The 23,762-nt window shown below is 36.8% G+C and overlaps 1 protein-coding gene across 3 annotated transcripts; it reads right to left on the bottom strand.

Moving 5' to 3' along the window:
- Positions 1 to 2,667: 2,667 nt before the first annotated feature.
- LOC131164865 (ABC transporter G family member 42-like) lies at positions 2,668 to 18,102 on the bottom strand. 3 transcript variants are annotated; one of them, XM_058122380.1, is made up of 22 exons: positions 17,716 to 18,102; positions 15,821 to 16,030; positions 15,556 to 15,640; positions 15,142 to 15,301; positions 14,978 to 15,054; positions 14,781 to 14,834; positions 14,576 to 14,666; positions 14,136 to 14,437; positions 13,397 to 13,992; positions 13,081 to 13,241; positions 12,725 to 12,834; positions 12,377 to 12,530; positions 12,116 to 12,253; positions 11,856 to 12,010; positions 11,377 to 11,712; positions 10,997 to 11,287; positions 10,820 to 10,903; positions 10,580 to 10,713; positions 10,258 to 10,485; positions 9,950 to 10,121; positions 9,601 to 9,855; positions 9,177 to 9,510 (listed from the first exon to the last, which is right to left on the bottom strand). In XM_058122380.1, the coding sequence occupies exons 1-22, from the start codon at positions 17,892 to 17,894 to the stop codon at positions 9,238 to 9,240; spliced, it is 4,245 nt and encodes a 1,414-aa protein (XP_057978363.1). In that variant the 5' UTR covers positions 17,895 to 18,102; the 3' UTR covers positions 9,177 to 9,237. The 3 variants fall into 3 exon arrangements, 1 of the variants encoding a protein (XP_057978363.1); XR_009139360.1 differs by lacking the exons at positions 14,781 to 14,834; positions 14,978 to 15,054; positions 15,142 to 15,301; ... (1 more) ...; positions 15,821 to 16,030; positions 17,716 to 18,102 and adding exons at positions 2,668 to 2,778; positions 6,842 to 6,908; positions 7,965 to 8,031; positions 8,129 to 8,314 and having other exon boundaries at positions 9,371 to 9,510; positions 14,576 to 14,676; XR_009139361.1 differs by lacking the exons at positions 14,781 to 14,834; positions 14,978 to 15,054; positions 15,142 to 15,301; ... (1 more) ...; positions 15,821 to 16,030; positions 17,716 to 18,102 and adding exons at positions 2,670 to 2,778; positions 7,965 to 8,031; positions 8,129 to 8,314 and having other exon boundaries at positions 9,371 to 9,510; positions 14,576 to 14,676.
- Positions 18,103 to 23,762: the final 5,660 nt, after the last annotated feature.

Here is a 23,762-nt window from a genome sequence, read left to right as displayed (position 1 = left end):
TATTGAGATTTAAGGTTTGATTTGTTGTTATTGTATAAGTTTAAAGTTTTAAATTAAAATTTATATGATATTCAATAAAACTCAAATACAAATTATTCAATCCAAATAATAAAAAGAGAAATTGCAAGAATAGACATAAGATTTATGCGGTTTGACTTATAGCTTACATCCACAGGCAATGATGAAAGGAAAATTTTGCTGTTCAAAAGAGTCAAAATACAAGAGCATCTAAGATTTCATGCTCTATCACACACGTCCATACGTTGTTCTTGAACAAAAATGAAAGTCTAATAATCAATATATTATTTCAATTTTTACATTCCATAATCAATAACTATTCATTTTGAACAAAGCTAAAAGAATGAATCTATCATTGCACAATCTGTAGATATCTAAAATTATAATTTTTTCCTTGCAGCTACCTCCGTTGGAAGTTTAATTTCATAATGCAGAATGCAAATATGAGGGCAAAGACCACAGTGAAGCCCACCAAAACTCCAGCAACAGGTCCCATGAAATTCAGGTTACACCCAAAATGGTTCTCCACATACCATGCCAATGGGCAAACCCAGTAATACCATGTCCACCACTTGGGAATTCTCTGAAATGTTTGAAGAGAAATTAAAACAATTATTGTATCACATTATGATGCTGTATGATATGACATTAGTCGAAATGAACTCACTAGTTTGGGGACAAAGAAGCTGGAGAAGAGGGTGAAGAACGCATAGAAGGCTGGCGCGAGGAGAAGCCACTTCATGGCTTGGTATGATCGAAACCATCATCATCCCATAGTATGTGAAGTAGAGAAAGGAGAAAAACAAGATGAAGAAGAACTAACAAAACTTTGCTACTGTCCATTGAAAGCTCAGTGTCACGGTCCGATTATTTTCACACAATTGTGAAAAGGTCGTGTAGCTCTAGTTAAAGCACTCTTGTTTAACTAGCCAGCCCATTGTTTACTAACATTCATCCAGGAAATACTTTCATTAGCATTCAATCAAATGACAACGAAAATAATAAGCATTCATGAAAGTAATGGCAAGCAAGTAGTAAACATTAAACCTACGAAATTCATTAACAACACCTCCGTTGACATCGTGTGTTTAGCGAGGGAGGCAAGTAGGCTAAACACGTTGACAATAGCTAGTGAGTTTTACAATGATTGATGAACACTCACCCTCCTCTAAAGAGCTTTCTAGGCTATTCTCACTCTGGCAATAAGAAATATCAAAGTGACCGAGGAGTCATACTACTTTATTTGATATATAATGAAATAAATGCTAGAAAATAACCATGCACTAGTATTTACATGATGGAAACTCATCTCAAACACGCTAGGCAAGTGGTCACAGGCAAGCATAATGGCCTGAACAAGCTTAGCTCGTGAAATTCTCCCTCACTTATGCGGTTGACGTCCTCATAGACTTTGATGCTAGGTACACTTCAACTTTGTCCATGAACAGTTGCATATCTTCCGCAGAAACCCAACTGATTTCTTCATCACCAAGGCCTTTTCACTTCACTAAGAACTCCTGCCGCTTTTTCCTTGAGGATACAAACTGTCTATTTGCAAGGATATCTTTAACTTCACATCTGTCAGGTTGAACTATACTCACTTCTGCTCTGGTTGACTGACTTTTGCTTGGATTGTTGGTGTCGGCATTGTACGGCTTGAGGCAGCTGACGTGAAACATAGGATGCACTTTTATCTAAGTCGGAGGGTCGATTTTGTAGGAGACCTTCCCGAATTTGGCCAAGATGGGGACTAGTCCTTCGTATTTGTGAAGTAGTCTCCTATCTTGTCCTCGTAGTGAACTGACCTGAGATTGTGCTTAACAAGCACCAAGTCACCTACGTTGTAGTGCTGCGGTCTTCTCCCCTGATCTACCCACTTCTTCATCTGCTTAGTAGCTTTCTCCAAATAGACTTGGGCAATCTCAGCATTCTGTCTCCATTCTTTGGTGAAGTTGTACGCCCTAGGACTCTTTCCTCTGTACAGTTCATCTAGTGCGTGAGGTAACAACGGCTGCTAGCCTGTAACTAGATCAAAAGGGCTCTTGTTGGTTGTTGAGTTCTTTTGGGCATTGAAACAAAACTGAACCACATCAAGTAGTTGCACCCAATTATTTTGGTTGACGTTGACAAAGTGGCGCAAGTACTCTTCCAGTAGCCCATTAAATCTCTCCGTCTTTCCGTCTGTTCACTTTTTGAGTCCTATTTCATTTTGATTATGACAAATACAAAGTATCTAACCTATGCCTTGAGTTTGTGTGCAGGTTGAGTCTTGCATGAATTGGCAATATCATATGGTGTATATGGAGACTCGAAGAAAAATGAAAACCGAATTGTTTATTGTTTGTAATTTATATTTCATTCATTCGGGTTTGTAATATTTAATATGTAACGACCTGCCTATTTTACCGTAATTTTTTTTTCATAATAACATTTAATATAATAAACCTGGTACACTATTCAGCTGATAAAACATAATCAATCAGGACCCATAGATACCAGGGATATACCTAAAATACAACTTGAACACCTAAGCAGCAGAAAACGTAAAATCATATACATATCAAATCATCCAACAACACAATACCAAAGTTTTATTTAAACTATTATATACATATACACATCCCAAAATGACCAAAAAGTGCCCTAGGCTCACAACCCAAAAATCCATCAGACCCTAGCAAAATGGCTTACCCTTCTGACAGGGTAGAATAATCGACCTCTAGCTCTACGAAGCTCTATCTGCTCTTCTATCTGGGACTCCTGAAATGTTTATATAGTTGGGGTGAGACACCTCTCAATAAGAGAAATAAACTAGCATCAGTGCATGGCAACATAAGTATTTTCGTGTTATACATATAACAGTACATAAATCACATTTGGCAAGACTGTCTGTAGCGTAACTAGATAAAACATAATTTATCATAAAATGGTATAACATACTGAGTTACTATACATGAAATCATCATATGTAACTGTACATGAAATAACACCCTGGATGGATAACTGGCTGGTGTCCTGTCTTACCCCCACATGACTAGGTTGTGCGGGCCAAAGATGGGACCTAGCAATGGCTAGCCGACCACATTAGATCAATATATGTTTGTAAGTACGATGGGTCTGCCCCTCCTGGTCCGGATGCCAGAGGGACGCCTGCACTACCATAAAACCACATCGACTGCCGATCTCCCATAGTCCCCTACGACATGTGGTAGCACTAACATATACATGATTGTGATCATATAGCTACGGTACCATACTTCGTGAAAGCCTAAATCAAGTCATCTGTGTTCTGATAACATATAGTAAATCTCAAATAATAATATATAACTGTTGCATAATAATATTTGTCAAAAATAATATTTTCATGAATTTTTGCATATCATAACGTATAAACCACGACCATTACACTGGCATAGCAAAACAGGAAAACCACTGTCCTTACGCCGGCATAGTATATCATAAAACCCACGGCCCTTACTCTGGCATATCATATAAAACTACAGCCCTTACGCTGACATATCATATCATGTAAAATCACAACCCTTATGCCGGCATATATTTTAACATACATAGTTTGAAATCTCTGTACTGTTTCAATACCATACTTTAAACATAGTTCCCGTATCGTTTTTAATATCTTCCTGAAAACAGTAATTACATACTGATTCTGAAAACATAATATTCTGATATTACATAAAATTATATAATTTCATACTCATGCCACACAAAAGTGAATATTGTTCTATTCATAAAATCTGCACAAAATCATATTCCCTTACCTGACTTATAGAAAAGCCCATAAATTACTCCAAAATTACACCTCTGTGTTCACCAACTCAACACCCTAAAATTGAATTTCTCCCAACAAAACTTCAATATAAACTCATCTAATACTTTTCCTTAACCTAGAAATACCAAATACCTTAATAAATATTAAAATAATCATCTTACCCAAATTTTGGGATGGTGCCCAAGTTAGCCTAACCAACGAATCACTATAGCAGATTTATATAGAATTTTTCCAGGAGCAACGTGGTGGCTTTGGATCATTGAACCAGAGAAAGAAGGAGCCGGAATCAAAGAGAGAAGGGGAGGGAGTCATAGAAAAAGAGAGAGAGAGAGAGAGAGAGAGAGAGAGAGAGAGGGGTTTCTATAAAATATTTCGGCAAGAAAATGAGTTCTTGAGCTTATATAGAAAGCTTGTCCACGTGGCCTCGTCGACAAGTCACATTTCCTCGTCCATGTGTCCAAGTGGTAGTCTCTTCGACGAACACCTTCTTCTCATCGATGAGTTTCAGGCTCTGAAAGAAGTTCTCTCTCGGCAACTTTTTGTCAACGAGGCACGAGTTCTCGTTGATGAGCCAAAGAGCACTGCTCGTTGATGAGCACTTCTTTACTCGTCGACGTGACCTTGCTAAAACCCCTTTTGAAAAATATTTTCCTCTCATTTCTTTTATTATTTAATTACTATAATTCTTCGGGTCTCTACATTCTCCCTTTCTTATAAAAAATTTCATCCTCGAAATTTACTATCTGTATTGACATCATCCTTTTAAAGAAAAATGAGCTACTTATTTTATTACTTACCTTCACTTGTGGCAGAGGAATACTGTGGTTACATTCAAGGTTCTAGGAGATTACATATACACATAAAATAAAATTCTCCCACAACCAAAATACTATCTACTACCAGAAATTTATTACATTTAACTAACCTGCACAAAAGAAATTTTACATATTCACTAGTAACTTTTCCTGATTACTACTGATGCCCACTGAAGAGATACGAGTACTTCTATCGTATTTGCTCCTTGAGTTCCAATGAAACTTTCTCTATCGCATGATTTCTCCACAGGACTTTTACTAAAAGAATTTTCTTATTGCGCAATTTCTATTCTTTCCTGTCCACCTCATACGGCAGAGTATCCCTGAGCTCTATCTCACTATATATGATCACATGAGAGGAGTCTAGGACATATTTCCTTAACATGGAAACATGGAATACGTCGTGCATTATGAACAAAATGGGTGGTAAGGCTAGTATGTAGGCAACTGACCTCACTCTCTTAAGGATCTCAAACGGGCCAATAAACCTAGTGCTAAGCTTACTCTTCCTTCCAAATCTTACAACTCCCTTTAACGACACTATCTTTAGAAACACGTGATCTCCTATATCAAATTCTAGTTTCCTGCGATGAGTATCAGCATAACTCTTCTATCAGCTCTAAGCTACATTCATCTTGTCTCTGATGAGCCAAACTTTATCGTATGACTATTACACTATTTATGGCCCTAAAACTTGCCTCTCACCTAACTCATCCCAGTATAGAGGAGAACGACACCTTCTACCATAAAGTGCCTCATAAGGTGCCATGTAGATATTGGCTTGATAACTATCATTGTATGCAAATTCTACCAGCGGCATATACTAGGTCCAACTGCCCCCAAAATCTAACACGCATGCTCGCAACATATCTTCTAATATCTGAATCACCCTTTCATTCTGACCGTTCATTTGAGGATGCAATGTCGTGCTAAAAGATAACTGAGACCCCAGAGCCTCCTGAAAGCTTGTCCAAACCCATGATGTGAATCGTGGGTCTCGGTCTGATACAATAGACACTGACACTCCATGTGTTCATACAATCTCCTGAATATATAATTCTGCCACTCTGTCTATGGAGTAGTTGAATTTAATAGGAATGAAGTGAGCGGTCTTCGTTAATCCATCAACGACCACCCGAATAGCATTCTCATCATGCGGTGCTAGTGGCAAACCCGTCACAAAGTCCATAGATACATGATCCCACTTCCACTTTGGGATGTAAAGTGGCTGCAATTGGCCCGCCGGCCTCTGGTGCTCAACTTTTACCTACTGGCACGTCAGACACTATTGTATGAACTCGGCAATTTCCCTTTTCATGTCGTTCTACCAGTAAGACTCTCGTAGATCCCTATACATTTTAGTACTACCTAGATGAACCGTGTACAAAGACCTGTGAGCCTCTTATGAGATCATCCTCCTGATGTTTATATCTGCAGGCACGTACAACCTGGAATGGAACCTCAGGGCCCCATCATCAAAAATACTGAATTCATCTCCCTGTCTGTCCTACACCTTAGCTATCAGCTCTGCTAATTCTGTGTCATCTCTCTGAACTATCTTAATCCTATCCTGTAGAGTAGGTTGCACTACTAAGCTGGCAATAAATGCCCGAGGATCACTTTTTACCAACTCTACACCGTGTCTCTCCAGATCCATCTAAATCGTATGCTAAACTTCCACAGCTACCAGTGCTAGTCCTACTGATTTCCTGCTCAGAGCATCAGTTACCATGTTTGCTTTCCCTAGGTGGTAACTCATAGTGCAGTCATAATCTTTAATAACTTCCAACCACCTTCTTTGTCTCATATTCAGCTCATTTTGAGTGAAAAAGTACTTCAAACTTTTGTGATCATAGAATATCTTGCATCTCTTACCGTACAAGTAATGCCTCCAAATCTTTAACGCGTGTACCACTTCAGCCAATTCTAGATTGAGGGTAGGGTTCTAACGACCTGCTTATCTTATCATATAGCAAAATATATTTATTTATATAGTCAAATCAAACTCGTGGGTAACAAGGACACATCTGACATTCATAATATAAGCCTAAGCAGCAGTAAATGTAAATCACATTGTCATAACCATAAAATACATAATACCAGAGTCATCTACATTTCAAAATACTGTATTTATATATAATCTCCAAAAATAAAAAAAAAATGTATACATAGCTAGGGACCCACAACACAAATCTTCTGTTCCTAGATCAAAACTTACCCTCCTAGTGGGGGTAGTTACACACTATCTCAATGGCGGCCTCGATCCGCTGGTCTTTCTGGGTTTCCTGAAAATGATTTAATGTTGGGGGTGAGACACCTCTCAGTAAAGGAAAATAAACTAAATAAAGTTGTGTGATAACATGAATATTTAATGCTAATATAGATATACAATACATTTTGCATACCAAAAAATATTAATCATTTAATAACTGCATAAACATATACTTTCATATTTCTAATAAATCATATTGTTCATGAACTATTTGGTATAGCTAGGTATACTGAAAATTTACCCAGGATGAATAACTAACTGATGTCATGTATTAAACCCCATGATGGGTTGTGCAACCCAAAGGTGGGACCCAACAATGGCTGATCGACCACTGCCGAGTCAAAAATGTCTGTAAGTACGATGGGTCCGCCACACTCTGGTCTGAACTGTCAGGTGGACGTTTACAACTCTATACTGAAAGCCACATCGAGTATCCATCTTCCACCCTCTCTACTAGTAGGGGCGGTTAGCACAAGTATGAAACATAATAATCTGATCTATATAGTTACAGTACCGTGCCCCTGTAACTGAACTGAATGGAACTATCATCCAGGTTCTGATAATATATAATACATGATAATTTAGTGTTTAACATAAATGGATTGATAATATTTTCTGTAATATCATAAATACATACGGCCTTACACCGAAATCATACATAATACACGACTTTACACCGACTATCAATCACAGCCTTGCACCGAATATTTCATAAATAATAATCTGAATAAACATGTTATTTATCATGTATTGCAAAATCGTAATGTATTGCATTTTTCTATATTTTCTGAAAATATGTCTTATCTGTAAAATTGTCTTAACATAATACTTTTCACATAAAATAATATTCATGTCACACAATGCTAAATAATACCATATATTCCATACTGAAATCATATTTTTTGGCATTTTATACTAATACATACATTTCAATATAATAACTGTATTTTTCCCAAATAAACATTTTCTTAATAATACTCAAATATAATACATGCTTTCTGAACATAAATCTACTAGTAATTTAATAGTATTTTCATGGAAAAGTAACTGCTTTAATTTATTCCCTTACCTAATTTCTGAAAAGAAACTCCCTAAATATCCTTGTCCTGCACTCGCAAGGTTCCCTGTTCAACACCCTGTAAACGACAACTCCAAAACTAAACTTCAGTATTTATTCGTGAGTAACATTTCCTATAACTATGGGAAGACCAAATTCTGAATAAATAGTCTTACCTTGAATCAGAGATGAATTCCAAAGTAGCTCAACCGACGATCAATTCCGGTAGGTTTGTAGAGAACTTTCCCAAAAGCGTCGTGGTAGATTCAAATCGTCGAACCAGTGAGAATCCGACCTGAGATCTTAGAGAGAAGGGGAAGGGACGAAAACCTAGAGAGAGGGAATTTCTCGCGTGATTTCTGCTGAAAAATATGATTTTAGCATATTTATACACTGGTCATGGCATGATGAAAGCGGTTTTTTCAAGCTATTTTGGCAATGGTATGAATAATAGTACGAAATTAAAAGTAATTTTGGAAGGAATTCGTTTATGCAAATGACTTCATTATTTTAATGTAATTATTGAAAGTGACTCACGAATTGTTGTTGATTGATTTCGGAAAGGTAGATGTATCTTATGGTATCTTTGGGATTTTTGGGAGGACCTCGTGGCGGAGTTAGAAGGAGTGAATTTTATGGTGATCCACCAATATAAGGAAGACAATAGTGCGACTGATTTTCTCACTAGAGAAGGAGAAATGGGAAACAATGTCATCTACGAAAAACAATATCTTTTACCACGTTCTTTGAAAGGTATCCTTTGGATTGATAGGTTAGGTCTCACTTTCTTTCGTCATTAGTTCATCCTTTAGATTTTTATTTAGTTGGTTTATATTTTTTTATGTTAGTTTATTTTATTATTTTTGTGTTTAATAGGTCTGTTTAGATTTGTTTCTTATTTAGATTTATTTGAATTTATAGTCCAATTTTGGTTGGTTGTTGGTGTTATTTTTTGGGAGGCCTTTAATCTTTTTTTATATGTAATCTCCCAATACTCATCTTGTAATTGCAGTATTCCTCCGCCAAAAGTGAGGATATATTCATAAATAATTGGAGGTGTCGCCCTCCTTTAGTTTAAAAAAAAAAAAAAAAAAACTCAATTCAATAAATGAGTGAAGTTTGAACATGCTAAAAGTTGGGCTAACTAGATTTGATTACAGCCTTATTATGCAAGAAACATGTGATGCATATATGAATAGAACTTGCAGGGTAGAACAACAGTGCAATAAACTCAATATCTGCTTTTTATAAGTAACATGATACGACGACATTTTTTTTTCTTTAGCTACCTCTGTTGGTAGTTTAATTTCATAATGCATAATGCGTATACGAGGGCAAAAACCACAGTGAAGCCCATCAAAACTCCAGCAACAGGTCCCAAGAAATTCAGGTTATACCCAAAATGGTTCTCCACATACCATTTGATGCTTGGATCAGGTTCAACCCCAGGCACTTTGATGGTGTCCTCTAGGTCACCATATTGTGACACAATGAGCCCATAAACAGTCCATGCCACTGGACAAATCCAGTAATACCATATCCACCACTTGGGAATTCTCTGAAATGCCAAAAATAATTTGGTTATTGAATCGAATTATACTAATCTGGGAAAAAAAAAATGGATGCCATATGATAGAAATGAACTCACTGGTTTGGGGATAAAAAAGCCAGAGAATAGGGTGAAGAGCGCATAGAAGGCTGATGCGAGGATAGAAGCTAATTCAAGGTTTGGTGTGATTGAAACCATCATCATCCCGTAGTATGTGAAGTAGAGGAAGGAGAAGAACGAGATGAAGAAGAACCAAAAGAACTTTGCTAGTGTCCACTGAAAGCCCAACAATGCGTACACTATGAGTGAATAATACACGGCTTGAATAAAGACGTAGGGTATTTCACAGATAACCTGCATGTCAAGCAACCAATAAGTCCATTAGTGAAACTTCAATTTTTTATCATTTTCATTCATTCAAATATGTGCTTAACCCCCTTTCCCTCACTTGTGCCATAGCATATGGAAATGCAGAGTACATCCCAGCAGCTCTCTCTCTATAGAATACTGTTCGTTCAATGGCGACTACGGGCTGGACAGTTGAGCAATTGTTGATTCCAATAAACAACACAGAAGCATACATTGCCCCAATGATTATTGTTAGATCACTTGCGTTTTCTCTAGATCAATAACAGTTGCAAATGGTTAATATAATGAATCTTGTATCAGCAATGGAATCACCTAAAATCAAAAATCAAAGAGAAAAAAAAAATGAAGAAAGGAGAAGTATTGGATTGGAGTAGGAATTGGACCGACCTTTTACCGCCCACCTGCCAAAATATAGTGCCAAGTATAAAAGCTGCAAATAAGGTAAAAGTGTATCGCACAAGGTTATAGTCGGGACTTCTCCAATAAGTCAACCACTGTTTCCAAAAGCAGGATTTGAATTGTCCCCAAGTTGACCGAGAGTACTGTGAGGGAAAATAAAGCTCTTTTGTTCCTTGTGTTGGTGTACTCAACTCCTTTACCAGATCCTTGTTTTGCCTAAATCATGACCATGCACGTTAGGCTTTTGAACACCCATCTATTGCATGACACCAACCTAGAAGCTCTAACTAGTGTGATATTTTACACTTACTGGAATAAGGCAGACGCTTTGTAATGTTCAGCCAAATCAATTCCAATACGGACTTCTACTGCAACTGAGCTGGCTTCAAGCATCCATGCAGCCGGGTTGAACTTTTCTCTGATTGTTGGGGCTCCAGGAATTGCCTATAGTAATCAAGCAAATGTGTAATAAGTCCACAACTTGTTCATTCATCTTCTTTCACATGGCTGTTAGGAACAAAACATGTTTCTGGCCAGGAAAATACATTACCTCAAAGTATTTGATAATCTCGTGGGAATTTTGACCCAATGGTCCTGAGTAGATGACTTGTCCCCCTCTCTTCAAAAGTAGAAGCTGGTGGATAATCACCTGTCAGAGAGAGAGAGAGAGAGAGAGAGAGAGAGAGAGAGAGAGAGAGAGAAAAGAGAGAGAGAGAGAGAATATTACCTCATCAAAGCTTTCAAAGATGTCAATACTGGGCTGGTGAATTGTGCAGACTACGGTTCTTCCAGTATCCACGGTGTTTCTCACGGTCCTCATGACAATGGCTGCTGCCCTCGCATCAAGACCTGAAGTCGGTTCGTCCATAAATATGATTGAGGGATTTGCAACAAGCTCCACTGCTATAGTCAACCTCTTCCTCTGTTCTGCTGACAAACCTGTAATCCCTGGAAGCCCAACTATAGCATTTTTGAGAACATTCAGCTCGATTAACTCCATGACTTCATCAACAAAAATCTGAAAACATAAAATGCATATTAAATTTTTGTGCTAATATTCTTGCAGCATTATACTTCAAGAACAAGTTTTGAGATGAGGCTTCTAACCATCTTTTCTTCATCACTGACTTCTTTAGGGAGCCGCAAAAAAGCAGAGTGGAGTAATGATTCATATACTGTCACCTGGGGAGAGTGGATATCATTTTGTTCACAATAACCAGAAATTCTTGCGAATGTTTCTTGTTTTTTCGGGAATCCGCAGATTCTAATATCCCCATCAATATAACCACCTGTTTTTCTTCCTGCTAGAACATCCATTAATGTTGTCTTTCCTGCTCCACTAACTCCCATTAATGCAGTCAGGACCCTAGGCCTGAATGCCCCAGTCACTTCTTTTAGCAGTTGTAATTTGTTTTCTTTCTCAGCCGCTTGTTTCTTCATCCCCTGTTAAATACTAGCATTGTAAGTTAAGTAACTAAAGTTTGTTATAGACTATGCAATATTATAAAAAGGTGACAAAAAAAAAAAGGAGTTGTTAGGCCATAGTTACGAATATGGAGAAAAATGAGAGAGAAAAACATTCCCACCAAGGGCATGTCCACATAGTAATTGATGTTGTTGAATGACATGGATATTGGCGTAAAAGGAAGAACCATTCCTCTCTTCGGAGTAATGTCATCTGTCGAATCACTGCTAGACCTTTTGCCATTTTGCTGCTTTCTCCTTTTTTCCATTGCTACTCCTGAAAGTTCCCAGTCCATCTCAAAAACTGTGACTGAAAAAAATCTACGTTTCTGCAATTTAAGCTCAATGAATTTCTCACCAAGTATGTTGCTGACCTTCTTACCTGTATTGTTTCCATGAGTTGATGTTTGTCCCTCCAACCTTCTTGTTTCATGTACTTGTTGTTTTACCTTTCCTTCTTGGTCGAATGCTTCCTCATTTGTAGTTTCGACGGATGTTATAGCTTGTGGCTTTCCAAAGGCTATTGTTAAGAAAGAAAGAATTAAAATGAGTAATCAGGGGTCTTGACAAAAAGTTTAGTAAATAAGACAATTATAACTTTCAAATGTTGGTTTATTGCACATGAAAGATCTATTACACTTACGATTTAGGTAAATGAGTGATAAGGTGAACAGGAAGTTGAAGAGGATAATAAACCCAAAAAGGGCCATGACCCCAATCCAATACCAGTTACTGTTGGGAGAGACACTGAAGCTCTCTAGTACTGCCACTCCCAACCGCGTCATATTATCTGATGCCTGCAATTAATCGATCTTTCTAAAAATTTGCTACCTTGATTATCTCTCTATGTATGTGCATGCCAGCATTACACACACACACACACACACACCACAAGTTGAGCTTAAATGTATACCCTGTGATTCACTGTCTCCACTAATATTATGGAAAATTGTTGTCTTCTGAAAAGCAATAGAAGTGAAAAATATCATACCATTTTGTTCATCCATCTCGGAGAAAGCATCTCATTGACTGTCATAGCCTTGAAACCATAAGCCATAGGTGACACCCAGTTGCCCCATTTCAACCATACAGGAAGCTCACCTATTACATCAAAAGGTAAATCTTGTTCGTCATTAAACTGGTAAATAATTTTTCTTGTAGTAACTGGAACAAAAAAAAACCCGATGTCTTGTTTGTAGATTGGCATTGGATACTGACAAATATCACACTGGCTGCAAAGATAAGTTGAAAATAAACATTTTATTTCATTAAATTTGTTTCACATTGCCTATTCAGTCTTAGGTTTCCAAAATTACAGTTAAGATCATAAATTAATGAGTAACTAACCTTTTGAGATGAACAGTCCTCCAAGAAGAAACAGAAGGAACATAGAAAGTCCTCCACCAGTGTGAGCGACAGTCATGGTCCTGCATACTCCAGTAATCAGCCTTAATATCCCGCAGGCAGTTTGTTGGATTAAAAATACTAACAGCAGCTGCTTGAAAAACCTGTAAGAGAGAGGGGACTATAGGTTGGACTACTTATTGTTTTTCTTAGCTTCACTGAGGAACCCAGTAAGAAAAAAGTAGATTGCCCTCTGCGATGAAGCTCATTACTACTTCACATCATATGTTCTATTCAGTTTTTGGCATAATTAGGTTACCTGTTAGCTTCGGCTGTATATCCAATAGTGAAATACGTAACTATCATCCACACTGCGGATTCTAAAAGTGACAAAGGGATCCTAAGCAAAACATTTGGGAGAGTGAAAACCCATGCTGGATAGAATAAAAGATCCCTATGCTTGTAGAACACGGGAAGCCTCATCATGGTTGCTGGCATCTCAGCGAAATTATTGAACGTGTTGATTATAATAGAAAATATTACTGCACCAATATATAGTAGCCCATCATCATATTTGATGTCAAGTGTTGTCCCCAAGAACATTGTAGATAAGAATATTGCAACAATTATAATCTGAATGGCCTTGAAGACATGAACAAAAGCATTTCTCCTGATCATGAGCCACTCTTTATCAAAAGAGGCTTTCAAAAGATCCATTTTTGGAACCGAGCTTTTTGTGAAAACAAGAGCTGATTCATGATTTTGTCTCTTGTCATAGGCGACAGAGAGATCATCCGCAAGCTTTAGTCCTACATGGAAATCCTTGAACATGGTTGCAAATTCTCCAACCGCTACATAATGGTAGGGCTTTCTCCTATCAGCCCAGTACTGCTCTTGATCCTTCTTTGATGTAACCTGCGACCATTGCACAATTGGAACATGAATTTATGCTAAGACCAAATTATAGGCCAATTTCTTATGTACATTCCACTCTTCATTGTGATGACATGTTTGAATGCTTAAATATGTATTTATCTTTGCTGGATGTTTAGGTTTACCTCTTGTAAGTAGTCGGCAGTGCCCTTTCTCTCAGGGCATTTGAATCCACACCTTTCAAAGAAATCTAGTATGTGCTTCCGTGGCCCCTGGTAGACAACCTGACCTTCTGATAGGAGGATAATGTCGTCAAAGAGATTGAATGTCTCAGGATCAGGCTGGAGCAGGGATACGAGGATGGTAGCTTTGGTAAGATGAGCAGTCTGCTGTAACCACTTCACTATCTGAAAAGCTGTTGAGCTATCTAGACCCGCAGATATCTCATCCATGAATAGGGTCTTTGAAGGTCCAACTATCATCTCTCCTGCAGCCACCATATCAATTTATTATACAATCCCAACTCTAACATTTCTATTTTTCAGGACTCTAGTCATTGAATTCTCCTTTAAATTTCCTACTAGTCTCCTAAGTGACATAGAAAGATGATAAAAGAGAACTAAACCTATTGTCAGTCGCCTTTTCTCACCACCAGAAATGCCTCGCATCACCTGGTCTCCAACAATTGTGTCCTTACATTTATCAAGTCCCAATATCTGTTTCGTCCATTATTTAAAAATATTAAGTGAACTGGTTGGTGATGAGAGTAATGCGACAAGTAAATGAGTAATCATAAATCAATGTGTGGCTGTGAAAAATGTCCTACTTACTCTCAAAACATAATCAGTCATCAGACTGTTCTTAGCTCCTTCCATTGCCGTTGCCTGGACAGAAGAAATGCCATAATTAATACATATCAAACACACAATGACACCATAAAACAATTATGTTTGACATGGTTTGCCCGCTGCTTGTGAAGTTTTCTTGACCCTGTCTCTTAGCTGGGGGAAGTTTTCTTTGGTTTTACCTTCATAAAAAGGTCCACTTCTGCATCTGGGACAATCCCAGCCTCCATCTCCCTCTTCACAAGCTCAGTTAATAGTTCTGAAACATCAACCAATATGAAAATCAGAAGCAATATATGGAATGAGGATTCAAGAGAGGCAATTACAAGTTGAGTTATCCAATTACCAAGTCTAGAGCCCACCCCTTGAAACCTTGCTGAATAATCCAGAGTTTCCCTAACAGTTAGCACTTCGGTATGAACATCATTCTGGCTTATGTATGCCGATGTCTTCCTTGGCACAAATTCACCTAGCTCATACCCATTGTAATTCACTTCTCCACTCACCTGATGCACCCATATAATTTGTTGGGTCAAATTGAAGAATGAAGACCAAGGAGGAATGAAGGCCTGGCTTTTTATGTTTCTGTTTTTGTTTTAATCAGCCGAAAGGCAAAAAGTTCATGGCGCCAAGGAAACACAAAATCACACCCAAAGACGCCCAAAAAAAAAAAAACCACCAAACAAACCAAGAAGCACATAGGCTGATGACTTGAGCTGCTTGGATTGAGCTTTAAAGAATTGTAGAGCCATGAACTAACCTTTAAACTTGGGTCCAACTTTCCAGCCAATGCTTGCAAAAGGGTTGTCTTCCCAGACGAGGGAGGACCCAGCAGCAGTGTCAACCTGTGACCAAATGGGAACAGCGCTTGATCACAATGTTCACTAAATTCATCATTTTTTTTTCTTCACATTCTCACCCCCAACAAACAGAAAGAAGTATATGTTTTTCCTTCTTACCAAATACATTGTTAACATATGTTCTTGTGAAATTGGTCCAAACTAATGCCAAAGTGGTTACTGTACCTTGATGGTTTTATAATGCCGGATACGTTGTTGAGAATCGTCAGCTTTGATTTCTTAGCAAATCTTAATCCGAGCAAGCCAACAAGCGACTCTAATGCGTTGCGGGTGGCGTTTAGAAGTGTGGGATGAGCTCGGCTACCCACATAACAATCCGCTTCAACAGCTAGTTCCTTGAATCTTACTTCCACTGTGGGGAGTTGGACCCCAATCCTGCAGAAAAGAGGATGTAATAAGGATACGGTAATAATGATATCATGCATCAACTCCAAGCATATAAGGAGTTGCTCTTGAATTTGCTCGCTGAATTGAGTCACTCCACATGAAGGACTCCCAATCTTGACCGGCACAGCCTCAACAACGAAACAATCAATATAAACACTAAAATAGAATCAATTCAATTCAATCCAATTAATTTAAATTTTAAACAATTTTAGTTGAAATAAGTAGAATTCTAACCCTATGTATAAGAGCTTAGGGTCGTCAATTTCAGACACAACTGAACATTGTGCTTTGGGATATAAAATTTAAAGCTTGGATTCCTTTGCTTCCTACTGCAAATAAAAGGAAAACATTTACTCTTTTTTTCCTATTTTACCACAATATTTTAAACACGATTTACAAACTTCAGGGCAGTAGTGATATTTTATTTTAATTTTTTTTTTTTACAAAATTCTCACCAAATCCAAACATTTTATTAAGACTTATAATTCTCATTGTATTTGCTCTTAAAATAATATTCTATTTTTAAAAAAAATTTATTTATTTATTTATTCCGGCTTTCTATAACACTACCATTTCTAATTTTTTTTTTTTTTTTTTTTTTTAAACCATCCCATTGTACTCCTCACAAGACATTGGGAGCTTGAAAATATTAGGGGGGGAAAAAAAAAAAATAAGAAGGATTTATTTTATTTTATTTTACTTTTTTATGTTTGATTATTGGAAAGAAAACAGGTTTTCCCACCTTATATATTCGAGTTGGATCCTCTCTTTATCTTGTCTCATCTGTTAGGCCTTCCATCCAAAGTCTTGGCCCAGTTAGAAATGTAAAATAGGATGTGGCGTGTGGGTGCAGCCCAATTTGGGCTCTTAGGAAATATTTTTGTTGTTTGATAGTTCAAAATTTGACAAAATCGAAAATAGTAGAGTTGTAAAATTGGCGGTTCGGTTTTTTCTTAAAATGATGTTTTGCGATTTTCAGTTTTAAAAATGGTTTTCGATTTTAACAACAATTGTAGTGAACATAGTATTTAACATATAGGTATAAATGAATTTATTTATTTATTTTTTTAATGTAAAAACTTTTATCCAACCCGATGTAAAGGGTCAAGCTCCCTTCAAACAGAAAATTGACAAATTCTGTTACACATTTAGATGAAGTAAAGAATTCATCCATATCAGCGGTAGAGTTTGTATGACTATTATCCCACGATCAAGACAATTGGTTAAATCCCGTGAAACCATTTCATTGAAGTTCACTGATATCTTCTTTTTATAAAGCAAATCGGCTTCGATTTTCACCGAGAACTAAATTAACCTATCTCAAATAATACCTAAATTTTCAAAATATAGTTTTCATTTTCCAATAAAAGTAATATTATCATTCATGGGCTAACGTTGCAGGAAAAAAATTAAGTCTTATAATAAGACTTGCGTTATCCTTCTGTCAAATCCTTCCATCCAATAACACATTTCTAATAATGAATCCCAAAGTTATAACGATTGTTCAAAGTAAAATCCACAGTACTTTATTTATGAAAGATGCTTAACGACACTGGCTTGTGTCTGTATTGCATGACATGGTTGTTTATTTATTGAGACTCTTAGGCTCTTACTATGTGGGCTGTGATGCGGTGGGGGTGGGGGTGCTTGACAAATTAAAGACTAAAACTTACCGATCAAAACGCGCCCTCAGCTTCTTCAAGAATGTTTCATTGTCTTCATGGGCAACCTTAAAGCAGCGATCAATGAACCGCGTCCGATCGTCCGCGTCAAGCTTCCGAACGTCAATCTTCCTAAGATTCTGATCAGCCTCCTCCTCATGATTATGATGATCACCTTCTGCCGTTTCCATAGAACTCGTCCTCCAGCTTCCGGCGCTCTGTTGGTCGTTGTCCTCCGCGAAATGGCAGCGCCGCTCACATCATATGAACGCCACAGCTACTGATCATATGCGTATATATAGCTAGCCTCGAAGATGTGCTGGGTAGAACTACAAATCTATGAAGAAACCAAAAGTTGCCTTTGTCATTACTAAAATCGAAAATTAATTTGAAATCTTACTTGGGACTAATTAAATTTGAACTCTTTTTTGGCGTTTTTGGTTTGTGACAAGACCAATTTAGCAAATGAGCAAATGAGGTGCATGTCTTTATTATTATTATTATTATTATTATTTGAAAATAAGGATTTCATTAAATAACCATAAACACAACAACCTTCACCAACTCTGCAAATTAATGAATCTAAAATGCATGCACGGAATTAATACGTAGTGATAATAGTCAAATTAGGAATTCAAGAGGAAGATAAAAATGGTTCTGACCTAACTAAGAGAAATATTTCTCTACATGGAACAAATCTTTTAAGTGTGATTTTAAATTTATCATTAAATGTTGCATCAACATGTAAACCCATAAAGTGGTGTGTAACCCATATTATTGGACTCCACACCAAATTGTGTGGATCTAGCTATTAATATAATATCGTGCATTTAGTGAGTTTCAACTTTTACATGGAGGAATCTTTTTAAATTTTTCTCCCAATTTAATGCTATTCCTTATAGGAATTATAAATATATTGTCGCAACATCCCGTAAAAGGGTCCAGAATGGTAAGAAATAATAATATTATAAGTTTGATGGAGTGGTCACTAACCTTTTTTTTTTTTAATTATATTGGAACTCTAGCCATTAATGAGCCCTTCGGACCCTCTAGTGCTACACCAAACTTACGGATCGGCATCCTCCTCCCCCGGGTCTCGTTGATCAGGGTAAAATTCAGATGCGGACACGACTTCTGTGCATCAGTTGGATGTTCAGTCAACCCGACTCCCGGGATACATCTCCATTACCATCCACAGTCCTCGCTGGCTCACAGAGAACTCTCACCATCCACGATCCCCGCTGGCTCACAAAGTAAACTCTTATCATCCACAGGTACCTAGTTACAGTTAGTTCACCTAATTACTACTTGTTGATTGGTCTCTAAACTAATCCTAAAGTCAAAGAATTAGTAATCTCAGTTTGCATTTATTAAAGTTGGGATTGAGAGTTTACTTATGCGAGGAGAAGATACTAACACCCCCTAGGGATGTGCAATCGTTTGGTTTGGCCAATTCGACCAATTAACCAAATTAATCAATTTTTTTTTTGTTAACCCCACCCCATAACTAAACCGACTAAATTGAACTCTTTAACCGAATTGTATCTGACCGAACCGAATTGTCGGGTAATTCAGTTAACCGAATAAAATAAAAGTTAATTACAGAAAAAAAAAATGAATGTATAATTTGTATGACGAAATAGGAATGGTCGAATGGGAAGGGAAACTAAGAATAGCCAAATGGAACATTGGAAGTTTGGAACCCTATCCTAAAATCATATAATTTAATAATTTATATTTTGTAACAGCCTGATCTCGTAAACCCGGTCCAATGCATTATACTTGAATAAACTGTGCTTCGTGGTGCCCCGAACCCGCCTGGTGGGACTCAGGTGCCACGTCATCCATTCATTTACCTGATACCTGACATTTTATTATCATTTACGCAACGGAAACATAAATATAATCTTCCGAAAATAAAATACCAGAGTTTCTAATTGTAACATCCCAAATAATCCATCCATCAACCTGCATCTACATATATAGTATTCACAACCATCCATAACTCAGAAAACTTAAAACATAAAACATAAAAACTTAATACAGCTCAAAAATATCATCAAGCTTATACCCTTTCTTTCTAACTTAAAAATACTATAATAGCCCCGAGCTTTCTAAGCTCGATCACATGGAGGTCATGAAAAAGATGAATTTGTATTCGGATGAGACACATCTCAGTAAAGGAAGAAACAATATATTAAATTAGCGTGTGACCAACATGAAGTTTGTAAATAACATACAAAATCATCATTTGCATTTAATCATAATTTCTAAAATCTTTTCCTGATCTTGATCAAACACATGTAAAGTATTTTACCAACGAGATTTCCGAAGGATTGGGGTGATTACCCGCCCATTCAAGTAGCAACCCTTTGTTCTGATACTTTAGGCAACCAATGGTCACAGCTGAAGCATATCACGACACTTACCTTACTCGGTAAGACCTCAGGTGAAAAAGTAATCTCGTACTCACATAGTTCATACAAAGGTTTACCAGCAGAGGCTCCCAAGAATAAAGAAAGTTATCCATCCATACAAGTAATTTTCCTCTGCCCTAATATGTTATGCAGCATACTACTACATCTGATACCTACTAGGGCACTCGCCTTTCTCAGCAAGCCCTCAAACAAAGAGTTTGTCCCGCCCATAACATGTACCATGTTATACTAGCATATATACTAATACTACTGTAATACATTATTATGTCCATCATTATTCTGTATCTCTCATCTATTCATGTTCTTAGCTTTGACATTTCATTGCATTTCACTTTACGTGGCACTTTCCCATTTTATAGTGTTCATATTTCATATTTCATTTCCATTTCATTTCATTCTTTTCATTTCATTTCATGCATTCGTACTATATCTCCTTTTAGTTGTACATCAGTTAGTCCACATAGATATACGCTAAATCTGCAACTACAGCTTCTTTTAGCTGTCAAAAATTAGTCTACATTTCTTTTTAACTATACATCAATTAGTTCACATAGATATGTGCTAATCTGCTACTATAGCTCCTTTTAGTTGTTATCAGTTAGTCTACAGTTCCTTTTAGTTGTTCATCATTTACATGATTACATTTACAATCACATGCAACATAATTCATATAACATTTTCTTTCTCATTGCATTTTCTTGTATAACTTGTATCTCATACACATAACATAATTCAACACAGAATTTTCATTTTACTCATGCCACACAATTTAGCAATATATTTCAAACATTTTCTATAAAATAAGTCAACCTTCATTTATCATTATTATACTGAAAATATACCTTTAAATTCTTACACAATTAACCTGAAAAACCTTTCTATTTCATCAGTCCATTTTCACAAATACATATCTAATAAAACAACCCTAGGCTTAGAAATTATAATTTAAATGGTTGGCATTTTAAACCCACATGGAAATATATACATATATTCATAACATAATCCATTTATCCATTTAATTCATAAAAATTTGATTTAATATATATTCTCCCTTACCTGGTTTCTTGAACTACACCAATAGGGACCCCAAAAATATGCCTACGGCGCTCACCCAAACCCTGATTCAATAATCTTAGTTCAATTAAATCAACCCTAAATAATATACTATTTCAATATTTTTTAGACCTGTAAATTCCAAATAAATAATTAAACTCTCAAATATAACTAATTTACTTAATTTCCCAAATCCCACTCTCGCTTTGGAGTGGTGTCGAGGATATCCAAATTGAAAATTTACTCTGACCAAAATGACGACAATCGAGATTAGAACCTCGTGGTGGTGCCCAATCGTTGATTTAGCTAAAGATCTAAGGAGAAATTGAGAAAAGAGAAGAGGAATACTATAATGACCCGAAGAATAATGATATTTAAATAATAAAGAGGAAAGGAAATGGAAACAGGAACAGAAGGAGGCAGCTGACTTCGTCGACGATATTGCACTTTAGGAGAAATAATTGAGGAAATTTATCAGGTCCTCGTCGACGAACACAAGGGATTCTTCAACGAGGGTACAAGAGGGCCTCATCAATGAAGACAAGTTTCGTCGGAGAGAAGATACCGATAGTAGATTTTGGGGAAATCTGAAATTTGTCGACGAATGTGCAGGTTCGTCGACGAATTTTGTATAGGACTCGTCGATGAGGTGACGTGTCTCGTCAACGAATCCAGCCCTATAAATAACCCAAAACCCGAATTTAAATGCAAAAATTAAGAAAAATCACGCCCTTTCTCTCTCTCTCTCCCTTCGATTTCTCTCACCTCTCTCTTCGATTTCGGCTTCGTCGTTCGCCGGATCGACAATCTGAGGTCACCACGACGCTCCTGGGGAAATTTTAGGGGGGTTTCTTTCAGTGTCAGGTAAGGGAATAAACTAAAACAGTTATTTTTCATTCAAATTATTATTATTATTTATCAGCAAATTTATTTTCAGGAAAGCATGTATTATATGTGTATATTATGAAGGAAATGCACATTTGGGAAAAATCCTGCTATTATGTTGAAATGTATACATATGTATAAGATGCTAGAAATTATGATTTTAGAATATAATTTATGGTTTTATAGAACAAATATATGGCATGAATATTACTTTATGTGAGAAGTATTATGATATGACAATGCTATGGATGAAGTATGTTTTTTAAAGATTATGAAAGAATACAGTACATTATGATTTTAAAGTACATGATAAATGATTTATTTATTCCAAATGATATGTATGAGATATATGGCGCAAGGTCGTGATTAATAGCCAGCGCGAGGCCGTGTTTTACGATGATTTCAGCGCGAGACCATATGTATGAAATATTCGACGCGAGGTCGTATTTATGAAATGTTCGGCACGAGACCGTATTTATGAAATTATAGAAATGCTATCAATCTATTTATGTTAAATGTTATATTATCATGTACTATATGTTATCAGAACCCGGATGTTAGTTTAGCTCAGTTTTAAGAGCATGGTACCGTAACTTATAGATCGGATATTTATGTTCAGATTAGTGCTAACCACCCCATGAGGGGGTGAGAGATGGATAGTCGATGTGGCTTTCAGTGTACAGTTGTAGACGTCCATCAGGTAGTCCGGACCAGGGTGTGGCGGGCCCATCGTACTTACAAACATTTTTTACTTGGCAGTGGTCGGCCAGCCATTGTCGGGTCCCGCCTTCGAGCTGCACAACCCATCATGGGTGGTAATACATGACATCAGCTAACTATTTATCCTGGGTATGTTTTCAGTATTATTAGCTATACCAGACAGTTATGATTAGTATGATGTATTAGAAATATGAAAGTATATGTTTTTGCAATTATTAAATGATGGATGTTTTCTGGTATGAAGTTTGTATTGTATATCTATATTATCATTTAGTATATCTATGTTATCATTTAGTATTTAGTATTCTTATTTTCTGGAAATCGGTCCTCACAGCAGTCTTGGTGTGCTCTCCTTCTCTCCCTTTGCATTACATGGAGTAACGAGGAGTTTCTGCATTCTTGTGTTGTTGGATGATGTCTGCATGTTGCGTGTTTGTCAAAATTTTTTATTGAAGTTTCTGTGTTTGTGGATGTTGTCTGCATGTTGGGTGTTTGTTAAAATGTATAAATGAAGTGAAGTGTGTTGGTGGATTGGGTTTGCAGGGGAGGTGTTTGTCAAAATGTTTTAATGAAATGAATTTGTTGGTGGTTTGTGTTTGCCTGTGAGATGTTTGTGAAAATGCTTTAATGAAGTGAATGTGTTGGTAGGTTGTGTTTGCATGTGAGATGTTTGCGAAAATGTCTTAATGAAGTCAGTGTGATTTGATTGTGGATACTAAAGCCCAAGACACCGCTGGCTTTCTACATTATCAACAGAAGGTTTGGTTTTTTAAAGGCTTATATGGGCTAAATTAATGTCATGGTTGTGCCACTACAACCAAACATCACTACACACTACTCACTCACCATTACACACACTGTTTACTCACCATTTACAGACACTGCTCACTCACCTTTTCACACACCCTCACAAACTAACTTACTAACTTTTACTAATATTTTATTTATTTTCTTGCATTCATA

Source organism: Malania oleifera, chromosome 9, assembly GCF_029873635.1.
Source record: "Malania oleifera isolate guangnan ecotype guangnan chromosome 9, ASM2987363v1, whole genome shotgun sequence".
NCBI lineage: Eukaryota > Viridiplantae > Streptophyta > Magnoliopsida > Santalales > Ximeniaceae > Malania > Malania oleifera.
The sequence above is the reverse complement of the archived record's forward strand: the minus strand, read 5'-3'. Positions and strand labels throughout refer to the sequence as shown.

Coding starts and splice junctions, on each gene's coding strand:
- LOC131164865 (XM_058122380.1), bottom strand. CDS start 17,894: ATGGAAACGGCAGAAGGTGATCATCATAATCATGAGGAGGAGGCTGAT. Junction 14,438..14,575: donor GAAAAGGCGACTGACAATAG/GTTTAGTTCTCT, acceptor TGGTGGCTGCAG/GAGAGATGATAGTTGGACCT. Junction 12,254..12,376: donor ATCACTCATTTACCTAAATC/GTAAGTGTAATA, acceptor TCTTAACAATAG/CCTTTGGAAAGCCACAAGCT.